At 49.8% G+C, this 14,271-nt stretch overlaps 1 protein-coding gene across 2 annotated transcripts; it reads right to left on the bottom strand.

Annotated features, from left to right (window-relative positions):
• On the bottom strand, nt 1–10,730 carry SEPTIN12 (septin 12). 2 transcript variants are annotated; one of them, XM_081256245.1, is made up of 9 exons: nt 10,553–10,730; nt 7,989–8,114; nt 7,829–7,910; nt 6,081–6,218; nt 5,827–5,944; nt 5,636–5,731; nt 1,402–1,498; nt 643–694; nt 1–559 (listed from the first exon to the last, which is right to left on the bottom strand). In XM_081256245.1, the coding sequence occupies exons 1-9, from the start codon at nt 10,713–10,715 to the stop codon at nt 340–342; spliced, it is 1,092 nt and encodes a 363-aa protein (XP_081112371.1). In that variant the 5' UTR covers nt 10,716–10,730; the 3' UTR covers nt 1–339. The 2 variants fall into 2 exon arrangements, with proteins under 2 accessions (XP_081112371.1, XP_081112370.1); XM_081256244.1 differs by lacking the exon at nt 10,553–10,730 and adding an exon at nt 8,921–9,034.
• Nucleotides 10,731–14,271: the final 3,541 nt, after the last annotated feature.

Raw genomic sequence — 14,271 nt, 5'->3', positions numbered from 1 at the left:
GGGAGGCTTTGGGACAGACGGCAGAGCCTGATACGAACAGCAGAGCATGATTTGGAACTTGACTCTGGTTCTGGGGCAGAAGGGGCTGGTCATCCAAGGCAGGCCCTCCCAGGTCTTCAAGACTCCTGAGGGCCTGAGAGTCTCACACTATATTAAAAAGAACAATAGTTTTATTTGAGGATAGCTCAAAGAAGTCATTTACAAAGCGCCTATTGTTTTCAAAGCACAGCTTTTCATAAAAAGCCATGTCCACCCTTTAATACATGCTCTAGCACACAGGTGTGTGTCGGGGGCTGCCCAGGACTCGGGGAGCCCCGCGGGCCCGGGATGTGCCGGTGCTCAGCATTCCTCATCTGAGTTGTCCTTGGCCCACCAGCAGACCTTTGGGGGTCCGGGGGTGGCCTGGGGGCCAGTGGGGCCAGGGACAGAGGCCAGGGCCAGGGCCTGGTTCACCCAGCAGGGCCCTTGGGGCAGCACGTGGCTTTCATTCAGTCTGAAGGTGCGGTAGTTCTCATAGTGGACGTTGTGTGTGATGTCCTTCAGGTCTTGGAGGTGGGAGCTGGGAGATGGGCGGCAGGTCAGCAGGACTTCCAGGGCATCCTCCAGGGCCCCCGCAGCCCCCCAGGCTCCCCACATGCTCACCGGATGAGCAGGTCTCTCAGGAGGGGGAACTCACTGTGAGCCATGTTCTCCACTGCAAGATACGGCACCAAACCCCTGAGCGCAGGCTCTGTTCCACGCCCTGCCCTCGGCCAGCACCGAGTAAGCGCCTGCTATATGCTGCACACCCCCTGCCACTGCCAGCCCTTCCCCACGTCTCCCTGTGTTAGCCCACCTCCCGTTTGTTTGTTAGTTCATTCATTCATTCACGGCTGTGTCCCAGCCCCTGGTACAGGTGGCTCCTATAAACAGCTGTTGAATCAGCAGGGCCTTCCTCTGCTCCCTCAGGTACCCCCTCCCATCCCACATTTCCTTCACTGTGCTTTTCACACCTGTCCTTGTCTGGTCAGCTCTGTGGGCACAGGGATATTATTGGTCCCGCTTTCACTGTATCCCTTCAGGAATTCCACATAGCATGCCCGGCACATAGTAGGCCCCACAATCAATTCTAGTGAATGAATAGGGTGCCTCCTGGGTGCCAGGTATCATGCAAAGCAGAGGCTCTGCCCCCTCCAACCACCCTATGAGGTTGATGTTACAATGATACCCATTTGACTGCGAGGCAACTGAGGCCCAGGGGGTCGGAGAACTTGCCCGGGGCTTCTGAGCTGCACAAAGAAACTTGGTCCTAGGTCTGTCTGTTTCCTGTGCTGGGCTCTGTGGTGGGTGTAAGGATGCCAAAGGCAACAGGGCTTTTCAACATGTTCTCCCCTGAGCCCTCGCCAGGGCCCCTGCACTGACCTTCAATGATACCCCACTTCGTCTTCCGGCCCAGGACACACCTCCCATTCACAATGTGCTCTCGGTCAGCCCCGACCACAGCGAAGGGGATCCGTTCCTGCAGGGAAGGGACAAGATCGGAGGGTTGGCCCCAGCCGGGAAGTGGAGAGAGAAGACACTGAGGTAGGAACGTGCAGGATGCTGTCCTTTGTGGGGAGAGAAAGTGATAGAAGGAGCACAGATATCTGAAGTCAGAAGACACAAAATCTAATCAGTGTGCCTCGGTTTCCTCATCTGTAAAATGGGAGTCATGACAATACTGATGCAGGGCTCTGTGAATGTTTGGGAAGCATAAATTTGGGCTTAGCATAATGAAGGGATTAGCAGAACAAGTCTTGGAAGCCAAGTGTTACTCAGAGCTACATTAGTGATATAATTCTGCTCATGCCCAATTTCTTACCACCTTCAACCATTATCATGAGGTTAAGAGATAATTTTGTACTATAATTCGAAAAGATGCATGCACTTCTTAGTTCATAGCAGCGCTATTTACAATAGCCAAGACATGGAAATAACCTAAATGTCCATTGACAGCTGAATGGATAAAGAAGATATGGCATATATATATATATATATATATATATATACACAATGGAATATTACTCAGCCATAAAAAAGAATGAAATAATGCCACTTGCAGCAACATGGATGGACCTAGAGATTATCATACTAATTGAAGTAAATCAGAAAGAGAAAGACAGGGACTTCCCTGGTGGCGCAGTGGTTAAGAATCTGCCTGCCGATGAAGAGGACATGGGTTCAAGCCCTGGTCCAGGAAGAACCCACATGCCACGGAGCAACTAAGCCTGTGCGCCACAACTACTGAGCCTGTGCTCTTAGCCCACGAGCCACAACTACTGAGCCTGTGTGCCACAACTACTGAAGCCTGTGTGCCTAGAGCCCATGCTCCCCAACAAGAGAAGCCACTGCAGTGAGAAGCACATGCACCGCAACCAAGAGTAGCCCCGGCTCGCGGCAACTAGAGAAAGCCCGCGCACAGCAATGGAGACCCAATGCAGCCAAAAATAAATAAATAAATAAATATATTAAAAAATGAAAGAGAAAGACAAATACTATATGATATCACTTATATGTGGGAATCTAAAATATGGTACAAATGAACCTATCTACAAAACAGAAACAGATTCACAGACATAGAGAACAGATTTGTGGTTGCCAAGGGGGTGGGGTAGGGGAGGGATGGACTGGGAGTTTGGGATTAGCAGATACAAACCACTATATTAGCAGATACAAACCAGAGACTGGATAAAAAACAAGGTCCTACTGTATAGCACAGGGAGCTATATTCAAAATCCTGTAATAAACCATAATGGAAAAGAATATGAAAAGGAATATATATATATATATTTATAAACATGTATATATAAATAAATAAATATATATATATATATATAACTGAATCACTTTGCTGTACACCAGAAACTAACACAACATTGTAAATCAACTATACTTCAATAAAAGAAATTTAAAAAGAGAGAGAGAGGACTTCCCTGGCCGTCCAGTGGTTAAGACTCCGCCCTTCCGCTACAGGAGACATGGGTTCGAACCCTGGTCGGGGAAGATCCCATATGCCGCGGGGCACGGCCAAAAAATTAAAAAGAAAAAAAAAAGAAAGAGAGAATTTTGTAAACCAGGGGCTGGCAAGCTATGGTTCCTGGGCCAAAGCAGGCAAGTTCGTTGGCATACAGCCCCCGTCATTCATTTACTCTTGTCTATGTTGCTTTCATTCTACTACAGCAGAGTTGAGTAATTGCAACAAAGTCTAAAATACTTACCATAGTCTGGCCCTTCACAAAAAAAGTTTGCTGAGCCCTGTTGTAAATTCTGGTTGTTTACTTATTCGTGGCAGGAAGTGGAGATTAAACAGGCAAGTGCTGCATGTAGGTTTGTTTTTCTAAGAATTAGGTTGTGATGGGGAATAAATTGAGGCTAATAATAATAACTGTCTCTTGCACACTTATTATGCATCAGCCCATATTTGACCCTCAATAGATGTTATATATCTGGATGATTTATTGAGAGGTTAATTTGGATACATTCTCCTTTATTTCCCCCAGCACTGTTCCAGCTGTGAGCAGGCTGCTGTCTTTGCTGGCCTCAGGACAGAAAGCAGAAGGTCAAGGCTCTTTGAACCTTTCACAGGAAATACTGTTCATTGCTCCACCTGGGAGTGGAAAGAGGGAATGTGTGGAGAATTTGGATGCCAGACAAGAAGCAGGGTTTCTATGTACAGATGTGCAGTTTGTGCACTGCACAAAGGTAACCCACCGTGAGGCTGTGTAGGGCTGAAATCCCATGCAGGCTCCCTTCGGTGAAGGAAGCTACTGCCTTTTTCTAATTCAAGCTAAAGTGCTGTGTAGGTTAGCAGGGTCCCTGGGGGAGGGAGTGGAGGCCAGGTGTCTATGGATGAAGAATCCCAGGCCTCACCCAGATGCTTTGCAGGATCCAGACAGACTGACATTGAATGTACCACAAGGACAGGAAGATGGGGGCTTGGAGGTGAAATTCAGTTGATTCAGAGAAAATGAAGATGTGGCTATTTCCTTTCTTTCTTCCCCTCCCCCTTCCTTCCTTCCTTCCTTCCTTTCTTCCTTCTCTCCTTTTTTTTTTCTTTTTTAATTTTATTTTTATTTAGTATTTTTGGCTGTGTTGCATCTTCTTTGCTGTGCATGGGCTTTCTCTAGTTGTGGCGAGCGGGGGCTACTCTTTGATGCAGTGTGCGGGCTTCTCATTGTGGTGGCTTCTCTTTCTGCAGAGCATGGGCTCTAGAGTGCAGGGGCTTCAGTGGTTGCGGCACATGGGCTAAGTAGTTGTGGCTCTTGGGCTCTAGAGCGCAGCCTCAGTAGTTGTGGGGCATGGGCTTAGTTGCTCTGCGGCATGTGGGATCTTCCCAGACCAGGGCTCGAACCCATGTCCCTGCATTGGCAGGCAGATTATTAACCACTGCGCCACCAGGGAAGCCCTCTCTTTTCTTTTCTTTTCTTTCTCCCTTCCTCCCTTCCTTCCTCTCTCTCTTTCTTTCTCCAACTTTACTGAGTATAATTTACAAACCACAAAATTTGCCCTTTTAGAGGTACAGTTCAGTAGTTATCAGTATTCTCACAAGTTGTGCAACCATCACCAAAATCTAACTCCAGAGCACTTTCATCACCCCAAAATGAAAGCCCGTACCCTTTATCAGTCACTCCCCATTTTCCCCTAAACCTCCCAGCCCCTGGCAACCACAAGTCTATTTTCTATCTCTATAGATTTGCCTATTCTGGACATTTCATGTAATGCAGTCATATAATATTTGGCCTTTTGTGTCTGGCTCCTTTCACTTAGCATCACATTTTCAAGGTTTATCCACATTGGGTTAGGGTTAGGGTAGGATCTATCAGAACTTTATTCCTTTTTATGGCTAAGTAATATTCCCTTGTATGGATAGACCACATTTGTTTATCCATTCACAAGTTAATGGACATTTGGAATGTTTCCACTTTTTGGCTATTACAAATAATTCTACTATGAACATTTGTGTATGAGTTTTTATGTCAACATAGGTCTTCATTTCTTTGGGGAGTGGAATTGTTGGGTCATATAGTAACTTAGTGTTTAACCTTGAAGAATTGCCAGACTGTTTTCCAAAATGGCTGCACCATTTGACACTTCCACAAGAAGTGTGTGAAAGTTCCAATTTCTCCACATCCTTACTAACACTTGTCATTCTGTGTCATTTTGATACTAACTACCCTAGTGGGTGTGAGGTGGTATCTTATTGTGGTTTTGATTTGCATTTCCCTCATGACTGATGATGTTGAACAATTTTTCATATGCTTAGTGGCCATTTGTATAAATTCTTTGGGGAAATGTCTATTCAAATCCTTTGCCCATTTTCAACTTGGGGTACTTGTTTTTTATTGTTGATTTGTAAAAGTTCTTTATATATTCAGGATACAAGTCCCTTATCAGATATATCATTTGCAAACATTTTCTCCCATTCTGGGGGTTGTTGATATGACCTATTTCTTGCTCACCTTGAGTTTGTGGATGAGTGGAGATTCATACCTGCTAGAAATGTATGAACTTTCCCCAAGTTGCAGAGAGAGACGAATCTTCAGATGGAAAGGATGAGTGGGAAGCACATCACCCAGCCTCGGTCCTACCAGCCTCCCCACCTCCCATGGCCTCCTACCCGGATCTTGCTGTTGAGGATCTTGTCATTGATGTCCTCATCGAAGCACTTCTGTGGATACACCTCTATGCCGTTAGTCTTCAGGTTTTCCTGGATCTGGGGACCACACACAGATGACCTCAGCCCACCTGTGCACTGACACCCCCCCACACCCCCACTGACCCCAGACTTGTCCCAGGTGCCCAGATTACCCTGTGCCTGAAGGCCTCTCGCTCCTCAATGGTCAGGCTGTCGGCCCGGGCGATCACAGGCACCACGTTCACAGTCCGGCAGAGCCGCTGCAGGAACTTGATGTCCAGGGGCCGCAGGCTGCTCAGGCGGGGCAGCCATGGCAGTGGGCATACGATGAGCGGGTGCCAGCCCACAGCCCACCCCGGGGGTCCCTCCTCCTCCTCTTCTCCTCCCCACGCAGGTGGCCCTCTGCCCACCGGCTCAGCCACCTCACCAGTGCCCGGTGGGCGGCACGAAGTACACGCAGCAGTGCACTCGCGTGTCGGGGATGTGTCGCTGCCTGGTGATGAGGATCTCCTCCTGCAGGTACTGCTCGTACTGCTCACTGATGTAGCCCAGGATGGGGTCCCAGCTGGGGTGGGAGATGGCTCAGCCTCAGAACCTCGCCAGGAGCCCCCCTCAACCTAGGTCCTCTGGGTTCTCTCCCCTTAGGATGACCAATCGCCCCATTTGCCTGGGACACAGGAATTTCAGTCCCACACAACCTGAGGCCCTTGGTCACCCAAGTACCACCCCCCCACACCCCTGCATCTTCAGAGAGACCCCTGCTTACTCTTCCTCAGCTTCCTCTTCTGTAAAATGGGGACAGTAAGAGAGCACCTACTTTGTAGGGGAGGAGTAAGCATTAAAGGAGAGAAATTGTTGCAGCCTGGTTCAAACCACCAGGGACTCTTGCCCAATTGTTGCCAGGGTCCCTTCCCCCCACAGGGCTATTGTCAACACAGCGGCCAAAAAGATCCTTTTTCTGCTCAGCCTCCAGTGGCCAAAGAAAAGCCAAAGTCCTTATGTTGCCCTACAAGTCCCTACCCCGTCCCACTGCTGAGCTCTGCCTCCCCTCCCACCCCACCCCCACTTCAAGGCTTTTGCACCTGCCGCCCTCTGCCTTGATCACTCTGCTTAAAACTGCACTCCCCCACCAACTACAGCTCCATCTCCCTTTCACTCCCAGAAGTGTCCTGTGTCGGTGATAAAGAGTTCAGGTTCACCCTCCACAAAACCGATTAATTTTGTTCAGTTTGCCTCCCCACACCCATGACAATATACATTTCATAGAGACAAAGATGTTCATCAGTTCTGTTCATTGCTGTATCCCTGTGTCTAGAACAGAGCTTGCACATACTAAGTGCTCAGTGAGGTGCTGTGTGCAGGGCTGGCTTCACGGGAGTGTGGATGCAGCCGGCACCCAGGGCTCTGAACCAAGAAGGGCCTGGGCCCATGCAGGGCTGAATGCTCTGTGGGTGTGGTCTTATAATTCTTAGTAATTTTTTTTTTTTTTTTTTGCGTTACGCGGGCCTCTCACTGTTGCGGCCTCTCCCGTTGCGGAGCACAGGCTCCAGACGTGCAGGCTCAGCAGCCATTGCTCACAGGTCCAGCCACTCCGTGGCATGTGGGATCTTCCCGGACCGGGGCACGAACCCGTGTCCCCTGCACCGGCAGGCGGACTCTCAACCACTGTGCCACCAGGGAAGCCCCTTAGTAATTTTTGAATAAGGGCCCCACATTTTCATTGCACTGGGTCCCACAAGTTGTGTAGCCAGTCCCAATTGTGTGTGTGTGTTTCATCTCCTTGAGAGCCTAGAACAACTCTGCAAGGGGGATGTCGTCATCCCCAAGTTATGAAGAAGGAAGAAGAGGCTCAGAGAGCTTGCGTGGCCAGGCCCAGGTTATACATCTGGGAAGTGGTCAAACCCAGGGGTCCTGACTCTGGAGTGTGGGCTTCTATCCCCCTGCCATACCATAGCCTCTATCAAGTGCTTCCAGGCAGCAAGCTAAGACCTTTACATACTTGACTCCCTTTGATCTTGGGGGGAGAGTTGCACACACCCACTGTACAGACGAAAAAACTGAGCCTCAAAGGTGCCACAGCCAGGTGGCTCCAGGCCTGGATGTTTCCCAGAGACTGGAGGGGCTGGGCAGGGGCAGCCAGGGCTCTGCCCTCCCCACCTCCCCGCCAGGACCCACCACTTGTCGTTGTTGATCTGGTCCCCGAAGCCAGGTGTGTCAGTCACGGTCAGCTTAAGCTTCACGCCGCTCTCCTCGATGACTGTAGGGGGAGAGCAGAGGGGCTGAGAGTGGGCCTGGGTGGGTGGGGTGGGGGTGGGGTGAAGGGGTGCTCACTCACCGTGGGTCACAGACTGCAGCTGCAGCGTCTGGGGTATGGGCACCCCCAGGCCCGGCATGGTGGCCTTCCACATCTTGGACTTGAAGAGTGTGTTCACCATGGTGGACTTGCCCAGCCCACTCTGTCCTGTGAGTAATCAATCACATGGCAGCAACAACGGTGGATGCGTTAGGCATGTTTCTGAAATTCTTAAATAGTTTTAGAAAATAAACTGTTTTCTAAGTATAACAAATACAGAAAAGCATGTATTATCATAAGTCTCCAGCTCAATGCCTTCCCCCATTTTTTATTGAGGCAAAATTCATATAATAAAAAATTAACATTAACCATTGAAAGTGTACAATTCAGTGGCATTGGGTACATGCACAGTGTTGTGCAACCACTACCCCTGTCTAGCTCCAAAACATTTTCATTACCCCAGCAAGAAACTCTATATCCATTAGGCACTCACTCCCCATTCCCTCTCCCCCCAACCCCTGGCAACCACTAATCTGCTTTCTATCTATGGGTTTGCCTATTCTGGACATTTCTTTTTTCTTTTTGGCCGTGGCACTTGGCTTATGGGATCTTAGTTCCCCAACCAGGGATGGAACCCGGGCCCTAGGCAATGAAAGTGCCGAGTCCTAACTACTGGGCCTCTGGGGAATTCCTTGGACATTTCATATAAATGGAATCTTGCAATAACTGTCCTTTTGTATCTGGCTGCTCCCACTCGGCATAATGCTTTCAAGGGTCAGCCACACTGTTGCATGTGCCAGAACTTCATACTTTTTCATGGCTAAATAATATTCCATCAGATGGATAGACCACACTGTGTTTATCCATTCATCTGTTGATGGGCAGGTCAATGCATTTTTACAAATTAAACCACCCATGTATGCAGCACCAGATAAAGACACAGAACACACAGCTCCGCCCAAGATCACTCCTACCTCCTCGCAGTAACTGTTAACACAGCTCCAGGGACAGCCTCTCTCCTGACATCACCGGTAGGGAGCAGCGCTGCCCGCCCTCTACTTGGGGAATCACACAGCACGTGCTCTTTCATGTCTGGCTTGTTTTAGTGAGATTCCCCTGTGCTGCCTGAGCTTGTAGATGGTCCATCCTCCCTGCTGTGTAGGCTTCTCAAACTCCGCGGACCACGCCCTGCAGTAGGAAACATCCTACATCACAGGGCAGGACACACTTTTGTGTCTAAAACTGAAACTGGGACTTCCCTGGTGGTGCAGTGGTTAAGAATCTGCCTGCCAGTGCAGGCAACACGGGTTCGAGCCCTGGTCTGGGAAGATTCCACCTGCCGCAGAGCAACTAAGCCCGTGTGCCACAACTACTGAGCCTGTGCTCTACAGCCTGCGAGCCACAACTACTGAAGCCCATGTGCCTAGAGCCCATGCTCCACAACAAAGAGAAGCCACCACAATGAGAAGCCCACGCACCTCACTGAAGAGTAGCCCCTGCTCACCGCAACCAGAGAGAAAGCCCACACGCAGCAATGAGGACCCAATGAGGCCAAAAATAAACAAATAAATAAAATTTAAAAAATTAAAAAAGAACTGAAATTGTCCTTTGGGCTGTGCTATCCAATATGCGAGCCACACCTGGCTATTGCCACTGGCAGTATGGCCATACACCAATCTGAACTGAGATGTGCTGTTGGTGTAAAAGAATAAACCATATTTTGCAGACTTGTCATGACAAAAACAATGTAAATGATCTCATGAATAATGTTTTATATGGGTTACATGTCGAGATGATAGTATTTTTGGAATGTATTGGTTTAAGTAAAAAAGACAATTAAAAGTAAGTTGTCCTGTTTCTCTTTACTTTTCTAAAGGAAGCTACTAGGGAATTTAAAATTATGTATGTGGTTCCTATGACATTTCTTTTCTTTTTTTTGGTCACGCTACGTGGCATGCGGGATCCTAGTTCCCTGACCAGGGATTGAACTCGGGCCTCCAGAAGTGGAAGTGCAGAGCCTTAACCACTGGACTGCCAGGGAAGTCCCCCCCTATGACATTTCTGTTGGGTACCCCCACCTTAGAATAATGCCCTTAGTTGGTGCTACACACTCTGACATTTTATGTTCCATTATATCCAGTTTATTTTGTGAGAAGTGTAGTTTTTGACCTACAGCATTAATTTTGCATATATAAAAATGGAATTCCAGATAAAACTGACCCATGGGGAACCTCCTAGATGCCAGGCACTGTGCTAAGCCAGATGAGGAAACTGAGGCAGCGAGGGGTCAGAAGCCCTGCCCCAGGTCACACACTGGGGGTTGTTAAGGCCTGGGACCAGGATCTGAGTCTGGTGTTCCCTACTTCCTGCCACACATGGCCTCCCCTTTCATTGCTTTGTTTGCGTTTGGTTGGGGCTTCATGGTGATTTTTGTCTTTTCACAATTCAGTGTTTCCCAGATTTCCACCTACAACACTCTAGTGATGTAAGACTATCAGGCCCACTTTACAGATGGGGAGACTGAGGTTCCGAGAGGCAATAGGTCCAGGCCCACAGGGTAGCGTCCATTGGTCTGTCCCCCTGTGAGCCCGAGGCCCTTCACTCACCAACGACCATGATGTTGAACTCAAACCCCATCTTCATGGCCTTGATCTTCAGTTGGTCCAGCACGGACTCGATGCCCACATAACCAAGCATCTCGCAGGGTAGGGTCCTTGGCCTGGAGGCCTGTGATGAGCTGGGGGAGGGGGGCTGCCTCAGGGGATCCATGGGGCTGAGGAACAACGATGCCTGTCATCTGGGTGGGGTGGGGAGAAGGGGGTCGCTGGGGCTCCAGAGGGGGACCACCCGAGTTCTCATTTCTGAACCCTGACAGGATCCTAAGACCTGCTCCCAGGCACTCCTGTACTTCATGCCCCCTCACCTATGCACCCCCCAAGTCCCCACTGCCCACGGGGTTTGTCGAGGGGTGCCTGGGAGAGCTGCCTCCCAGGGGAGACTGAACCCGCTTTCACCAGGCCCAGGGATCTGTCTCTCCCCACTCGGACTCTCCCGCAGCAGAGTGTGGCTGGCCTGGCAAAACTCAGGGTCTGGACCCATGGGGGACAGAGAGAGAGAGAAGCAGCCTCATGTGGCACCTGGTGGCCTTGGATCCCTGTGGGAGCCTTGGGGGGCTGCCCTGTTCTGGCAGACCCTGGTTATGTGCTGAGGGGGAGGGGAGAGGGTGACAGTTAACTGAAGAACCTGAGCTCCACCCCCTTCCTGTGACCCCAGCTGGAGGCTCCTCTGCAGCAGGGGGCTGAGAACAGGGACAGGTAAGCTACTCCACCAGGCCCTTTCGGGTCACTGCCCTATAACCCTCACGACTCCGGCCTAGCTCTATAGACAGGAACCCCCTGCCCCCGCCCCGGGGAAGCACCTTTGCCCAAGGTCACTTAGCTGTAAGTGGCAGCTCTGGGCAGCAGCCAGTCCCTCTGCTTCCAAGTTCATGCCCCTTAACCACTCTGTTGGGGAAGCAAACCTGTGACCCATGGCCAGAAAGTACAACATCCATGTGTTTTCTTTGGTCCGTCCATTGTCGGCATTGTAGTGTTTTAAATTGCCAATATAGCCAGAGTTTTGTCTGTGCACAACACTGTTTTAGGAGCCCTAGGATGTTAACTTGTTAATAATCATCAGAGCCCTGTGAAGTAAGTGCTGTTACTACCCCTCAGTTTACAGATCAGAGAGTCCAGTGAGTGGTTCAAGGTCACACAGTGAGGAAGTGGCAGGGCTGGGATCTGTGTCCACATGCTCACCCTCTGCGGCCTCTTTTCTTGTTCACACAAAGCTCTAGATTTCTGGTGTATTTTAGAGATTATAAGCCTTGGCAACTCTGGGTCCAGCCTACAGCTGACACAAGCTGCCCTCTTTTCTTTTTTTTAAATTTATTTTTTGGCCACGTCACGCAGCTTGCAGGATCTTAGTTTGCTGACCAGGGATTGAACCCCGGGCCCTGGCAGTGAAAGTGCGAAGTCCTAACCACTGGATCACCCGGGAACTCCCTAGCTGCCCCCTTTAGATGGGCTACGTGCTCTCCAGTTTGCCAGAGTCCTCACCCCTCCCTAATGTCTCCCTAATAAGATGTTTCCTATACCAAGTTCATCTCACTCAGTTATTTCGTTCTCACCTGTTTCCTGGCACCTGAGTTTGCAAGCCCTAAGCAATCCTCTGTCTCAGATGTTGGCAAATGTTTTCTGTAAAAGGCCAGATAGTATAGATTTTAAGTTTTGCCAATCATAAGATCTCTGTTGCAACTACTCTTCGGCTCTGCCGTTGCAGTGGGAAAGCAGCCACAAGTAGATGGACGGGAGTGGCTGCGTGTCAGACTATTTACGAAAAGCAGGTGGTGGTTTGCCGCCCCCACTCTGCCCACCAGGACTCAGCAACTCTGCCCGATCTGCTCAGCTCCTGTCCTGAGCCCCAGCAGCCTCTGTCCCTCCCTGCCCATGCCCTTCTGCTCCCCCACTTTCTACACATCTGAAGACAGAGGCTTAAACTTCACTTTCCAGGCTTGGAGGCCAGGAGTGGGGCTGGGCAGGGCCCTGGGCAGAGCCTGCCCTGAACGCGTGCCATTCCTGCTGGAGAACTCTCTCAAGCTACGCCACAGCTCTTGAGGGACATGGCAAGGCTGGCCTCCTCATCAATGCAGATGAGAACGTTCTGTGCGGATGACCAAACAGCGCTGCTGACACGGAGACCCACCTTGCACGGGAGGAGATTCCGTCTCTGGGAATGTCTCCTAAGGAAACAAGCCTCTATGCCCAGAAAACACTTTCTCCAGGAGAGGTGTCACACGTGAGTGATGTAGGAGTCTGGAAACGTGGGGGGAAGATGCCCACAGGGACTGCAGACGGGAGGATCAGGTCTGCAGAAAGCAGGACCATTCAAGGCGCTCTTGGCCATGTGGACTGGGGAAAGCCAAAGGTAAAGCAATCAGAGTGTGGATGGCAGGTGAACCCAGTGTATCCGAAGAATCAAGACTGGAGGGAATCGTACCCACAGGTTGGGTGAGAGTAATACACGACCATTTAGTGCATTCATTGTGCCAAGGGAGTGTTTACATCAATTATTTCTTTTTTTGTTGTTGTTGTTTTTTTTGCTTTGCAGTACGCGGGCCTCTCACTGTTGTGGCCTCTCCCGTTGTGGAGCACAGGCTCCGGACGCGCAGGTCCAGCGACCATGGCTCACGGGCCCAGTCGCTCCACAGCATGTGGGATCTTCCCGGACCGGGGCACAAACCCGTGTCCCCTGCATCGGCAGGCAGACTCTCAACCACTGCACCACCAGGGAAGCCCTACATCAATTATTTCATTCAATCCTCAGCAGCCTGAGGAGGGGGATACTCTCCATACACCCACTTTACAGATGAGGAAACTGAGGCAGAGAGGGGTCAAGGGGTGGGCCTCCGGTCACACACGGGTGGGTGTTAAGGGCTGGGAGCAAGATCCGAGTTCGAGGTCTGACTGGCCTGAAATGCAGCCTGCCATGGCCTCTATCCCATCATTGCTCTGCTTAGGTCCAAGGGGCTCTATAGGTGCTTTTTGTCTTTTAATGACTTGGAATATCCCAGATTTTCTTTAATGAGAATAAATAAGAAACGAGGCACCTGGGCGTCTGGACAGGAAGACTGAGGGTCAGTGGGGAGAGGAGAGGACTGGCTCCTGCCCACTCGGCCAAGCCAAGGGGTGGGCAGGGGCCGCAGTCGTTAAACCATCCCCCCTCCCCGCTTTTTTTTTTCAATTGAGGTAAAATTCACAGAACATAAAAATTAACTGCTAGCCATTTTAACGTGAACAGATCAGTGGCATTTAGTATATGTTCACAATGTTGCAAATCTACCACTGCTACCTAGTTCCAAGACATGTTCGTCACCCCTAAAGGAAATTCCATTACCACTAAGCACCCTATCCCCATCCCCCTGCCCCTGGCAAACACTACTTTCTGTCTCTATGGATTTGACTATTCTGGACATTTCATATAAATGGAGTCACATATTATGTGGCCTTTTGTCCTTCTTTCACTCAGCATCATGTTTTCAAGGTTCATCCACTTTGCAGCATGTGTTAGTGCTTTGTTCCTTTTCATGGCTGAGTAATATTTCACCACACGGAGAGACCATAGTGTGTTTATTCATTCATCAGTTTGTGGATATTTTGGGGTGTTTTCACTTTTTGGCTATTATGAAAACTGCTGCTGTGAACATTTGTGTACAAGTTTCAGCGCGGACATGATTTAATCTCTTGGGTATATATATCTAGGAGTGGAATCATTGGGTCTTATGATA

This window comes from Mesoplodon bidens (assembly GCF_964165515.1).
Source record: "Mesoplodon bidens genome assembly, chromosome: 15".
NCBI classification, from domain to species: domain Eukaryota; kingdom Metazoa; phylum Chordata; class Mammalia; order Artiodactyla; family Ziphiidae; genus Mesoplodon; species Mesoplodon bidens.
This window is presented reverse-complemented; position numbering and strand designations above follow the sequence as displayed.

What these genes read in the sequence shown, in the direction of transcription:
- SEPTIN12 (XM_081256245.1), bottom strand. Translation starts at nt 10,715, where the DNA reads ATGGATCCCCTGAGGCAGCCCCCCTCCCCCAGCTCATCACAGGCCTCC. An exon ending in CAGATCAACAACGACAAGTG is followed by an intron (nt 6,219 to 7,828) that starts GTGGGTCCTGGC and finishes CTCCCACCCCAG; the next exon opens with CTGGGACCCCATCCTGGGCT. An exon ending in TCCTCAACAGCAAGATCCGG is followed by an intron (nt 1,499 to 5,635) that starts GTAGGAGGCCAT and finishes CCTTCCCTGCAG; the next exon opens with GAACGGATCCCCTTCGCTGT.